Here is a 13,184-nt window from a genome sequence, read left to right as displayed (position 1 = left end):
AATTGAGCATTGCCTTATACCTGAGAGGCCCTTTTTTTTGTTTTTTTGTTTTAACTTTGTTACCAGAGCCACTTCAGAAAGACCACAAGGATGATGTGGGACTGGTCTGGTCTCCGTCTTGGACTTTTCTGTAGTGCCTTCACGTTAAGGATGACGCTGCGTTGTCAAGGCCTTCGTGTGCAAACGAACACTCCCCCTAGGAGCTTTCCTCCTCTTGGTTTTGTTCACCCAAACCAGGAAACGAAGCAATATTCCAAACACCTTCGACCTCATTTATTCATTTATTTTTTAAAAATCACGCGCATTGTCTCCCTGTTCTCTTTCAGGGAAAAAGAAACAGTGGCTTCAGACAGTGCTTCTTTGGGAGTCAGAAGCACTGCAAGTTGACAAAGCTCTGTCCGGCAATGGGGTACACGTTCAGGCTGGCTGCTCGGAATGACATTGGCACCAGGTATGACGGTCCCTTGCCCTCGCACTGTTCAGCTCTCATGTGGTGATGCTGGAAGGCGTGAATCCACGTGTCCCACACCCAGCCACCTTGGAAGCCCGCTAATCGGAGGGTAGAATGGGTCTCAGGTGGCCTCTGTGCAGCCCCACAAGCTGTGAAGCAAAGACCCCACGAGGGGTCCCTGGAGGCCCAGATGAAGGTAGCAATTCAGATTTTGAAAGAAATCCCTATTGAGGCTTTATTTTTTTTTTTCAGAACACTTGCCTTGTCCTTACATCACTTTAGTAAGCGACTCATGCAGTTGCATTTGAGGTTGTCTGATCGAGAGGAAGGGGTGCTGGGCCAGCCCTGGTGGGCAAGCCCTGGGCACACAGGCCTCACAGGACTGGAGAAAACCCACACTGCCTGGGGTACACGGCTCGCCTCCGAGCTGCGGAAGGAAAGCCAAAACAGGTGTCCAGGGGGGTACCCGGGGGTTAAAGACACTTTGAAAAGACCATATTTCACTTGCCCTTCCTGGGTAACTCTCGATGAAGGGGAAATTCTTTTTTCTTTCATCACCACATATTGAAAATCTTAAAGGTTCAGCACATCATTGGTCCTCCGGCTCTTTTCCAGCCTCAAGAGTATCGCAGGGTTTTATGGCCCCCTCTTCCCCCAACCCGTGATAGCCAGTGGTGCATTTTCAGTCTGCTGGTTGAAAAGTCATGATGATAAAGGCTCCAGGGGTTTGTCAGTGCCTTGGAAGCAGCATAGATTTCTGGAAATACAGCACCGTATATATTTGTAAGATCTCTGTTTCGTCAACAGACAACTGTTTGTGCCCACATTGATTTGAAGGTCCCTTGGTGGCCGTGGGTCATAGCTCAGTGACCTTGCGGTGTTATGCTTTCTCCTTGGTGCTTGCAGGGGAAATACCTTCCTAACTATGTGGTCCCGCAGTGTCGTGTGCTTTTGTCGTCACAGACTAAGGCAAGCAGTCAGGCAAATTGGGAGTCGGGGTAGGGAATGTCACATAAAGGATGCTTGCCTTGGTTTGCTGAATCTGTCGTGCCCCAGACTTTCCAACCTGAGCAAGCGGGGCAGTAGGTAAGCCGATCCGTCCTCTTTTAAAATGCCAAGAGCCCTCCCATGTTCCTAACTGTGTGTCCTACCGGGTCTCTCTCTGCAGTGGTTATAGCCAGGAGGTGGTGTGTTACACATTAGGAAACATTCCTCAGATGCCCTCTGCACCAAGACTTGTTCGAGCTGGGGTCACATGGGTCACGTTGCAGTGGAACAAACCGGAAGGCTGTTCACCTGAGGAAGTGGTCACCTACACCTTGGAAATCCAGGAGGATGAAAATGTAAGCTTTGCAGATTCTACACGCGTGCGTCTGTTCTGTGTAAGTCGGTATTATCGTAACGGACAGAACACCATGAAAACCACAGTAGCTCCTAATCTCTACTGCTCCCACCGCCAGCAGCAGCCGGTGCTTCCCACGTCTTCCCCACCTCAGGGAGCAACACTCCTGTCCTCCTGCTTGGGGAAGCCAGGAAATTGGGAGACCAGACATCGGGCCGTTTCTCAATATCTAAGGCTACTACCCTTTCCCAAGCCACCATCACCCCATCCTTGGATTATCGAGGTGCTCTCTTTAAGTATTTTCCCTCCCCTCTCCCTTACTAACCATAGTTTGTTCTCCACAGGAAGCCTGGGTAATGTCACGTAGAATAGAGGGTGTCCGGGCTCTGCTCGGAACTCTCCTATCTCTGGGCCTCCCCTCCCTTCCAGAATAAAAGCCAGAGCCCTCAGGATGCCTGCAGGGTCCTGTGCCATTAGACCTTTCTTGCGTGTCCTTGTTTCTGGCCTCAGGGCCTTTGCACTTTCTGTGCCCTGTAGCTCGAAGGCCCTTCCACTTACCTGGGCCTCATTTCCCTCTTTTCCTTCAGGTCTCCTCTCACGGGTCACTTGTGGAGAGCCCTTCCTTGACCCCCCTGTAAAACAGCACTACCCAATAGAACTTGTCACAAAGATGGAAACGATCTGTAGTCTGTGCTATCCATTGAAGGTCGCACCTAGTCACATGTGACAATTGAGCACTTGAAGTATGGCTGTGGGCCCAAGGAACTGAATTTTTAATTATACGTAGTTTAAACTCCGGGAGCCCCGTGTGACTGCCTTACGTAACCGGCAGCCCAGCAGACCCGCTGCTGTGTCCTCTCACCGGCTTGGTCATTTTCGTCGTAGCACTAACCCCGTACCACATGCTTCATGTTTCTGTGCAGGTTTTATGTTTCTGATCACTGTGTCCACCTGTCCACCACTACCAGGTGGGCAAGGCTTTGTCTGTTCTTGGGTGGTGCTGAACCCCGGGAACATGTGGGGGAGTCCTGATGCAGAGAAGGCGCTCGGGAAAACTTGATGGAGAGATGGAGGGAGAGATGGAGAGATGGAGAGATGGAGGGATGCGCGATCAAGAATACGTGGAATGAGTCCTGGATGCACAGCTTCTAGTGGCTTATTTGTCCCTTTGAAGGATCGTGCCTGTCCCATCCAAAGTGTCCTTTCCTCCTTGGCCAGAAGAGGACACTGTGTGGTCAGAAACCTCAGCCGCAGTTTGTTAAATAGCACATTGCAGCTAGACGGTGAAAGACCTCGAAAGATGAGGCTTTTTTTAATAACAACATTAAATACATTTTTTTTTTTTGAAAGCACATACTGCTCTGTCACATAGAGCTGCTTGGTGGTTTCGTCCTTTGTTTAAGATGCTTATTGAGTAACCAGAGAAGTCTGCTCTGTCCCAAAGCAGATTTGCATCCTCTCACGGGGAGAGCATTGTTCTCCTTCACATTAGTATTAGCCTCACAGTAAACTTCAGTGCACCCAGGAGAAATTACAGTGGGATAGAGTCAAATTTTTACTTCAAGCTAGAGTGCTATGCACAGCACGGTGGACGCTGATACTCTTCTCTGCAGGCCCTGCCAGACCTCTGACCGCTGGTGGTGTTGGAAAGAGGCAATGGAAAAATCCTAAACACAGAGGTATTTAGTAATGCCCGGGATTCGATGACACTGATGTTTCTTTCTGGCTTTGCCTTTGCAGGATAACCTTTTCCACCCGAAATACACTGGAGAGGATTTAACCTGTACTGTGAAAAATCTCAAGAGAAGCACACAGTATAAATTCAGGGTGAGTCCGTCATTTTGGTATAGAAGAGAGGCTGGTATAGAAGTCCGTCATTTTGGTATAGAAGAGAGGTATAGAAGAGAGGCTGTCTTACGTTGTGCCATTTACCATTCCGAATGGACCCTGTGGGTTAACCGTTAGAGTTCACTGCGCTTTACTAGAGTTAAGATAGAAAAGCTCTATTTACTGATGTGCACACAGCCCTGTGTGTGTGCCTGTTGGTGAGAGAAGCATGTCTTCTGATTGTACCCAGCCCTCTCTGATCCGGGGGCCAAATGGTGTTGGGCGTGTAGTGGTCCTTCAGTAAGTAGCTATCATCAGTGGTTGAGCATCTGCCTTTGGCTCAGGTCGTGATCCCAGGGTCCTGGGATTGAGTCCCACATCGGCCTCCCTGCAGGGAACCTGCTTCTCCTTCTGCCTATGTCTCTCTCTCTCTCTCTCTCATGAATAAATAAATAAAATCTAAAAAAATAAATAAATAAGTAGCTATCAGGTGATCAAGTGAAGTGTGTGAGGAAAACGATAGTTTCTGATTTTTAACAAACCCTTGTTATTTGGAGCTGGCTCTGAGACCATAGGGAAGCGCTAGCATTTCTCCACAAGGTGGCATTGCCCTACTCTTGAATAAGGGCATTTCCACCTGCTTTCCCCTCGCCTTATTCTCCTTCCCAAGAGCCAGGCAGTAACATAACCGGTTATGTTTTTTATGTCTTCTTGAAACGGTACAAAATGTCTTTAGCTGAAACTTGCCTTTATTGCTGTATTTTTAATTGCTAATAGCTAACCCTACAGAAAATAAGTACCTCAGGAAGGAAACACTTGTAACTCAGCTGTTTGAGACGGAGACAGAGGAAACGTATGTGCGTGTCTGTCTGTGTGAGTTTACAGATGCCGTGATCTTGCCGTGTTAAAAAGTTCCCATTTCTTCAACACCTGATATCTAAAGCATGTTAATATTTTTTTTTTTCGGTTGTGTTCTAGCTGACGGCTTCGAATGTGGAAGGGAAAAGTTGTCCAAGCGAAGTTCTGGTGTGTACGACAAGTCCTGACCGGCCTGGGCCTCCCACAAGACCCCTCATTAAAGGACCAGTTACATCTCATGGCTTTAGTGTCAAATGGGGTATGTTTTGCTATTGTTGCTGTTGCTTATTTTTGACAGGTTTTTAAAAACTAACTTCAGTAGTGACAAACCAAAATAAGAAATAAAAGGTATTATTTGTGGGAGTTTTACAGATTTGGAATATATGTATGAGAAACATCCAGACAGTTCCACCAACTGGTAAAACAGACAATTCTAAGAGCATTTTACTTGCTTTATGATTTCTACCGTGTTGTGTTTTTCCTCCTATACAATCGCTGAATATATATTCATTTCTTCAGTAGCTTGCCCTTACCAATACCAATGCTTATTTTTAGCATAAAAAATTGATTTATAAATTAATATTGAAAATAAATTTGAAGCTTTAGGTATGTCATCATAAGTAAATTTTGACGTACAGAATGTTTAAGTTAGGAACTAGGGAAACTTTAGTTTTTGTTATTATTTGCATGGAACCAGAAATCTGGTGTTTGGGGGAATTAACTAGAAGGCTATTGTGGTTCACCTCTGCATCATGGATTACTTCAATGAAATCAAGGCCAGCAGAGGGGTGCCTGGTTGCACATTTGGTTAAGCCTCTCACTCTTGGTTTCTGCTCAGGTCGTGATCTCAGGGGTCATAGATCGAGGCTGGCATTGGGCTCTGCACTCAGCTGGAGGCTGCTTGACTTTCTCTCTCCTTCTTCCTCTGCGCTTCCCCCACACGCATGCACACGTGCTCTCTATCTCTTTCTCTCTCTCAAACAAATAAAACTTAAAAGAAAAAAGAAATGAATGCCATTAGAATGCTGATAAACATTTACAATTATATGTAAAACTGTTATGATGTATATAATTATCACTCAAGTGTCATCATAGCTACCCAAAAGGCAAAAAATAAAAGGATAAATTTAAAATAAGATTTTACTTGGCAGCCAAATCATGGGAATTTAAAGTATTCAACTCTTTGGGCCCCCAGCTGGCTCAGTCGGAAGAGCAGATGACTCTTGATCTTGGGGTCATGAGTTTGCGCCTCCAGTTAGGTGTAGAGATTACTTACATAAGTATTTATTTTAAATACAGTATTATTAAATTGCTACTGAGGGATCAACCATCGAGACATAAAGCTGTTTCAAGTTACCTAATAATTTTGATGCACAATTACTAGAGTATCTATTTCCTTGGAGGATGGATATGATTAAGAGAAACTAAAAATCCAGGTGTGCTTTTTGCCAGATTGTGAAGCTTTTTTCTCAGAAGATCCTACAAAGTCCTATAAATGCTAAATGTGTACTTTCATTAGCTATATTGTAGAATATTGAACTTCATCATTACTGTTTTAAGTATCTTCCTACTGAAGTGTGTACACATTAATGGAAACACCAAGTGAAAGAAGGGAAGTAAAGTTCCTAAATCTGTATCTAAAATAGAGGGGTGGCAGACAGGAAAGGTAAATTCTGCGTAGTCTTGCAAAATTAGAATGCAGAGTATTTTTCTCATCAAAAGGAAACTTGTAGGCACGAAGTTAGCAGTGGAGTAAATACCGAGTCCACAGGGCTCCAGTAATAAGCCAGCACCCCTTCTCAAAACGCCTCTTTGGTGCACGTACTGATTGATCCGCAACTTCGGCTGCGTGTCAGGTTCGCTTGGGATATACCGTAGGCTTAGTAGCAAACTGCTGGAACAGATTTATTACATTCTGATGTTTTCCTTGCCTTGCCAGTAAACTTTGTACTTTCCTTCTCTCTCTGTCTGAAAAGAACCTGGTCACTGGTAACCTAAGTGAGGTAAAGAATAAAAATAAGAGGAATATAGATTTCATCTTATATAAGAATTACTAAATGTTAAAGAGCAGAAAACAGAATTCTCGAAGTAGATTTATTAACTGCTAGAAAAATCAATTCATATTTTGAATTTTGCTCATGTTCCACTAAATAACTCTTTTCACATTTCCAGGACTTGGAATATCTGATAGCATTCAGGGTCTCTTGACGTTTTTGTTTCTTTTGTTTTTCAAGAATAGTGCAGTAACAATTTTGTCTTTTGCTTACTAAATCCAGAATTAAGGCAGTATAATGTGATGTGACTCTCTGTGTTCTAATATCGGCCAATAAAAACTAACGCCCTTTCATACCTAATACGACATTTGCTTACTTTCCAGATCCTCCAAAGGACAACGGTGGTTCAGAAATACTCAAGTACTTGCTGGAGATTACTGATGGAAATTCTGAAGGTGAAGTTTTGGGAAATTGTTTTACTCTAATCTAGTTTTCTCTTGTACAGACACCATCAGGGATCAGATATACTTAAAATATACATTTTTATCATGTCTTTAAATTTTCCATGTCATTTCTTTAAACCAGAGGCCCTAATTAATAGAATAATTACATTTTTACCCCCTGTCTTGGCATGCTTTCTCTGGAAACTCTTATAAGCAGAGAGAGTCAGAAGCAATCAGCAGGAAGGATGAGGTGGAGACAGCAAAGGAGTTCGGTAATCTATAAATTCCCATGTACAGTGAGAGCAAACGGAACATAGTATTATCGGGAGCTAGTGACAGTGTCACGCTTTTATAACAAGTTTAGCAAGTGTCTTTCGGTATTTGTAACATCTGAGTCAGAGTAGTCATCACTTGCCACTCTATGTGGATTAAAGTAGTACAGTGTTAAAGATAGAATTCCCTAAATAGTGCCTTTTTAATAATTCTTGAATCTTTTTTCCAATAAAATTCATTGGGTTTTAATAGAAAAAAGTATAATCATCAGAACTTTTAAAATGACATATTTTGCCACTCCGATAATCCCTTTAACCACTCACTTAAAAAAAAAAGTGACTTATGGCATATGGCAAAAAAAGAGCATTAACAGTGCCTTTTGCAAACAGGCAAAGTGCAGGTGTGTGCTTGCCTTTTATTCTGTCCCACAGTAGCCACCTGGAGTACTTTGGTTTTCACGTCAGTCAGCTCCTATTTTAAACTGAAAACAGGAGAATGCTTTGAGATGAGCACAGCTGTTCTGATCTTAAAATCATATCCTGGGCTAAAATCCTGATTTCATTTTTTATGTTAGAAAACCTACCTAGGAGAGAAATCAGGTGTATGCAGCGGCTGCTTGTGAGAACCTAAGTGTATTTGGAATGTTCGTGGATCTCTGATAGATCAGAAGCAGACGCCGTTCTCTACTTAAAGTGAACAGTTCTGCTGGCGCAGGAAGCGAGTGCTTAATGCAGTCTCCTCAGCTGGTCCCTGTTCCCATTTGCCCCATCACAAGTTTTTGACCAGCAGGGTCAGAATAATGCTTTTTAATCACACACACCCGCACATGCACACCCACCCACCCACCGCCCCTTGGCCCTGGTGCCTGTGACTTCATTCTAAATATGTCATAAGAAGCAGCTGAGGAAAAGTTACTTGAGTAAAATATCATGGAATAGGGCAAAAATATGTTCCCTAAAACAACTTCGTGGAGAAACGGCTTTTGTGAAATAGTCACCTGGCTGTATAGCCCTAGGAAGAGAGCACCTAGCCCTAGGGGGAGAGCGCCCAGCCCTAGGGGAGGAGAGCACCCAGCCCTAGGGGAGGAGAGCACCTAGCCCTAGGGGGAGAGCGCCCAGCCTTAGGGGGAGAGCACGAAGCCCTGGGTGGGGGAGAGCACCAAGCCCTGGGTGGGGGAGAGCACCTAGCCCTGGGTGGGGGAGAGCACCTAGCCCTGGGTGGGGGAGAGCACCTAGCCCTGGGTGGGGGAGAGCACCTAGCCCTGGAGGGAGAGCGCCCAGCCCTAGGGGGGAGCACCCAGCCTTAGGGGGAGAGCGCCCAGCTCTAGGGTGGGGGAGAGCACCCAGCCCTGGAGGGAGAGCACCCAGCCCTAGGGGGAGAGCACCAAGCCCTGGGTGGGGGAGAGCACCTAGCCCTGGAGGGAGAGCTCCCAGCCCTAGGGGGAGAGCGCCCAGCTGCTCAGATTTGTGAGGCAGGAGGCCCCTGATGCCCACCCCCCCCACCCCCCCACCTCCATGTCAGCAACCTCCCCAGACATCAGGAGCCCTCTCGCGGCCCCACCGGCTTCTCTGACCCCAAGGGGTGGTCCAATAACCAGGCCACGCCACCAAGTGCCTCGTTGTTGTCACCTTCCGGTGTCTCTGTGCTGGAGAGAGCTCTGCGAGGACAGCAGGGGGACCGCACCCACCGTGGGCCATGGGAGAGACTGCAGTGTGTCCCAGCCTGCCCAGGCACCTCCTGCCACCTGCCCCCTACCTGGCTGGGCCCAAGGCTGCCTCCCACTTCACAGCTTGCTTGACACTGTCCTCGGTCGCTGCTTGTCACCCCCCACCCCCCCACCCTGTGCCACCTACAGACCTTGTGTAGTTTCCAGCATCCAGACCTCATAGCCAGGAGATGTAATAAGGGCAGTATTAAGTAGTCTGGCCGGCAGTACTAAGTAGTAAGAATGACTCCATGTTATTTTAAATATTTAACTTTGTGAAGGAAATGGAAAGAGGGCCCTTGGCTATTAAAAAGAAAAAATATATATATATATACACACACACACACACACACATATAGGAGACGTCGGTTCTCATGGAATCCCCTTGGAGCATTTTCTCATCAGTAACAGTCAATACTATTACATTTTCGCAGAAGGCATAAACTCATGCACGAGCCTTGTTTTACAGCGAGTCAGTGGGAAGTGGCGTACAGTGGATCGGCTACAGAGTACACCTTCACCCACCTGAAACCAGGCACTTTGTACAAACTCCGAGCATGCTGCATCAGTACTGGTGGACACAGTCAGGTTGGTTCTGCTCCGGTGTAGACGCAAGCTTCTTGGGTCAAATCCAGACAACCAGTCAATAACATCAGAATGAAATTACGGTCTCAGCATGTATTGTGGTAATGCCACCTGCCACGGTATCGCATCAGGGAATGGAAACTAGGCTGTTTTTTAAATTGTTCTTTAGAGGACAAAAAAAAAAAAAAAAAAAAAAAATAGGCCCAGAATATTCTCCGCTGAATTACCGTGTTGCCAGGTACATTTGTCACTTAGCTGTTTCCTGGAAGACTTTGGTGTGATCACATGTGACAGCTGAAAATTGAATGTCACCTGGCATTCACATTAGCTAAGGAGCCTCCGTAATTGCAACAATAGAAAAGCATAGGGCAGAAAAAAATAAGTGGGAAATATCAGAAAGGGAGACAGAACATGAGAGACTCCTAACTCTGGGAAACGAACTAGGGGTGGTAGAAGGGGAGGTGGGCGGGGGGTGGGGGTGACTGGGTGACGGGCACTGAGGAGGGTACTTGACAGGATGAGCACTGGGTGTTATTCTATATGTTGACAAATTGAACACAAACAAAAAATAAATTTATAAAAAATCAAAAAAAATAGAAAAGCATAGACTTTAGAGTCAAAAGATGTGACCTCTTGTAGGGCTCTGCTGCTACCCCTTCTGGCAGCCTTTGTGAGAGAGACACACCTTCCCCAAGGTACTTTACTGCCATCTGCTGGAAAGTCATCACAAAAGCCGTGTGACAGTGCCCAACCTACACAGCTGTACGCAGCAGCCTGTCCCTTAACATCTGCTGTTTATTTGACCTTAGAGCAGCCCACTTAACATGTCAGGGGCCTTGGTTTCGATCACACGGTGTTGTCCTGGGCTCAGAATAACCTTATAGACCTACAGGGAGGGCCCTAGAAGCAAGATAGTTGTCTGGTGGCTTTACCTGACATTCAGAAAGCGAGTGAAAGGCAGGATAGTAAAAAGCCGTTTTCCTGGGAGGAATATTTAACACTGTGGTTTGAAACCATTAACACTAAGAGCGACTGAGAGATGGTGGCTTGTGTGGATTTATTTTTCACGGGGATCCTTGCGGCCGGGGCGCCTGGCTGTGCAGTCAGCGGTCAGCGTACCTCCAGTGCCGTCTGGTGTTTCCTCCGTGTCCCCGCCCCGCAAGGATAGCGGCACCGTGATGTCGAGGCTACCCGCATGGAGGGAGCGCTGGACCGGCCTCCAGAGCCAGCGCCCTCTAGGATGCCTCCCCTCAAAGCCACGGATGGTCAGCCGGCCCCTCCTGGGGTGAGGCCCGGCACAGAGGCTGTGCTGCCTGGCTGTACGGAGGACGAGTCCTCGGGACACAGGATGCGTGTGGCTGAGCAACATAGCACCCCCCCTCCCATCTCAGAGATGCTCGGCTTCCGCATCACTGGCCTCATGCGGCCACGTCCTGCGGAAAGGCCAACTGTTATTAGCAGAGCCTGCTGCTCAACGTCAGACTCAGCTGATTAATATTAGTCCTATTAGCCTTTCTGCTCTGTATGTGGATGGCCAGCCACTCGCGACACCGCTTAAAAACGTCATCCCGCTGCTGTGCCGTGTCCCCTTCTGTCCTCACAGAGGATCTCTCGGATTGTAGTTGAAGGGAAAGCAAGTGTGTGCTCAGAATACGCAACCACGTCTGTGACTCCGACCTCGGACGTGATCATTTTTACCATCGCACGCGCGAGGGGTCTCGTTGAGAACACTCAGGTGTCCACATCCCACGTGTGATCCCATTGTGGTGGCTGTTGAGTCACAGGGTAGCCTTGCCTGGCACGGGGAGGCCCAGCGAGTTCCGGTAGCTGAGAGCCGCCTGTCCGCTGTTTCTCCCGCAGTGCTCCGAGAGCCTCCCCGCACGCACGCTGAGCATCGCCCCCGGTCAGTGCCGGCCCCCGAGGGTCCTGGGTCGACCGAAGCACAAAGAAGTCCACTTAGAGTGGGGTGAGTGAGCGGATCTCCACGTTGGCAACCGGACGGTTGGAGACTGAGGTTTAAGATTTAAGGCCTTGTTAGGAGGTCGGCCGTGTCCCCTAAACCCCGGTGCCTTGGGTTAAAGATGCCCACGTCCTGTTGAGCGTGTGCCAGCCCGGGTTTGTGTTCCCCTGTGCACCGCCTCTGGGCCTCCCACTCCTGTTGGGGCCGCACACGGGCACCCCCTGTCCTTCCGAGGGCACCTTCCTAGAGGCGCGCTCAGAGCAGCCAGTCTTCTTCAGGAACTTTTCCACTTTAGTCATAAAAGCAAAGTTGTGTGCAATTGAGAGAGGAGAGCGAGAGGAGGTCCGAACGGTGACGTCTCGTTCTCCTCGTCTTTTGTCCTGGGGGTCCCGGCACTTTGCAGTATTAACTGAGGCTGTGTGAGCGTCTCCTGTCCACAGCATGGAAAGTCGCAGAGAGAAGCGCGCACCAGTCTATCAGACTGCTTTCCCCACCACGTAGGTCTACAAAATAATGTCATACGGTACCAGCTTTGGGTCGTTTATCTTGATTGCACGCGACCTCTGGTTTTAACTTATTCCTTCGGTAGCTTCCTCTCCTTAAGGGTGTAAAGAACTTTGCCTAATGATTCTGTTGTTTTCAAATTATTTCGTTCCTGTAGTTCAGTGTACTTGCTTGGGCTAGTACGGATGATAGCATTCAGAAGCTTCTTTATCTCTTTTCTTTGGGGGAGGAGGGAGGTCTTGTGTAAGAAAGGTGCTGGGGACTCCCCACCCCAAACTCGGTGGGAAACCACGTGCGAGCTGGTCAGGTGCAGGCAGGAAAGTGTTGTAAGATGCAAAGCATCCTCCGTTCCCAGATGTTCCTGCCTCCGAAAGTGGCTGCGAGGTCTCGGAGTACAGCGTGGAGATGACTGAACCCGAGGACGTGGCCTCCGAGGTGTACCACGGGCCGGAGCTCCAGTGCACCGTCGGCAACCTGCTCCCGGGGACCGTGTACCGCTTCCGGGTGAGGGCTCTGAACGACGGCGGGGTGAGTGCAAGCTTGTACGCCGTACGTACTCGGGATCCGGGGCTCTCCCCTCCCAGCCCCCTCCGGAGTCCGCGACAGTGTCTCTCCAGCCTCGACACCCATGCAAGAAGCGTGTGTAAAATCTGTTGAACCCAGCATTGGAAATCTCATTTTACCCTTATATCATTTTTTTTTAAAGATTTTATTAGAGAGCGAGCAAGCCCACGAGCAAGGGCAGGGGGGAGGAGCAGAGGTTAGAGGGAGAAGCAGACTCGCTGGGCAGGGAGCCCGATGGGGGGCTCGATCCCAGGACTCCAGGATCATGACCTGAGCCAAAGGCAGATGCTCTGCCGCTGAGCCACCCAGGCGCCCTGTCCTATCATCCTATTAAGAAAGGGTTCAACGTCGGTAAGATCACCCTTTTGAAGCTTTTGGCCACTTTAAAAATAATCTTGCACTCGCTCGTTGACGGTGTTGCTCGGTTCCAGGCCCTGTCCTATCATCCTATTAAGAAAGGGTTCAACGTCGGTAAGATCACCCTTTTGAAGCTTTTGGCCACTTTAAAAATAATCTTGCACTCGCTCGTTGACGGTGTTGCTCGGTTCCAGGCGGTGAGGACCACGTAATGACTCCTTTAGTGTGTCTAAATGACCCAGCAGTATCTTAGGTCTGTTTTCAGAACCCGAGTGGGGTAGAGGCCAGGGAGGCCAGCTTCTTGTGTTTGTTTCAAGCAAA

The 13,184-nt window shown here is 47.9% G+C and overlaps 1 protein-coding gene across 3 annotated transcripts in view; it reads left to right on the top strand.

The window, feature by feature from the left end:
- The window catches only part of FNDC3B (fibronectin type III domain containing 3B), a 337,274-nt gene that overhangs the window by 278,520 nt on the left and 45,570 nt on the right, over positions 1-13,184 (top strand). For all 3 annotated transcript variants that reach the window (XM_072752211.1, XM_072752212.1, XM_072752213.1), the window contains exons 12-19: positions 327-451; positions 1,620-1,794; positions 3,534-3,620; positions 4,599-4,737; positions 6,856-6,927; positions 9,363-9,481; positions 11,339-11,444; positions 12,298-12,470. In XM_072752211.1, the coding sequence (XP_072608312.1) occupies positions 327-451; positions 1,620-1,794; positions 3,534-3,620; positions 4,599-4,737; positions 6,856-6,927; positions 9,363-9,481; positions 11,339-11,444; positions 12,298-12,470 (996 nt within the window). The remainder of the gene's footprint in view (positions 1-326; positions 452-1,619; positions 1,795-3,533; positions 3,621-4,598; positions 4,738-6,855; positions 6,928-9,362; positions 9,482-11,338; positions 11,445-12,297; positions 12,471-13,184) is intronic.

Source organism: Vulpes vulpes, chromosome 3, assembly GCF_048418805.1.
Source record: "Vulpes vulpes isolate BD-2025 chromosome 3, VulVul3, whole genome shotgun sequence".
NCBI lineage: Eukaryota > Metazoa > Chordata > Mammalia > Carnivora > Canidae > Vulpes > Vulpes vulpes.
Note: the sequence above shows the minus strand (reverse complement) of the source record. Positions and strands in the feature narration are given on the sequence as shown.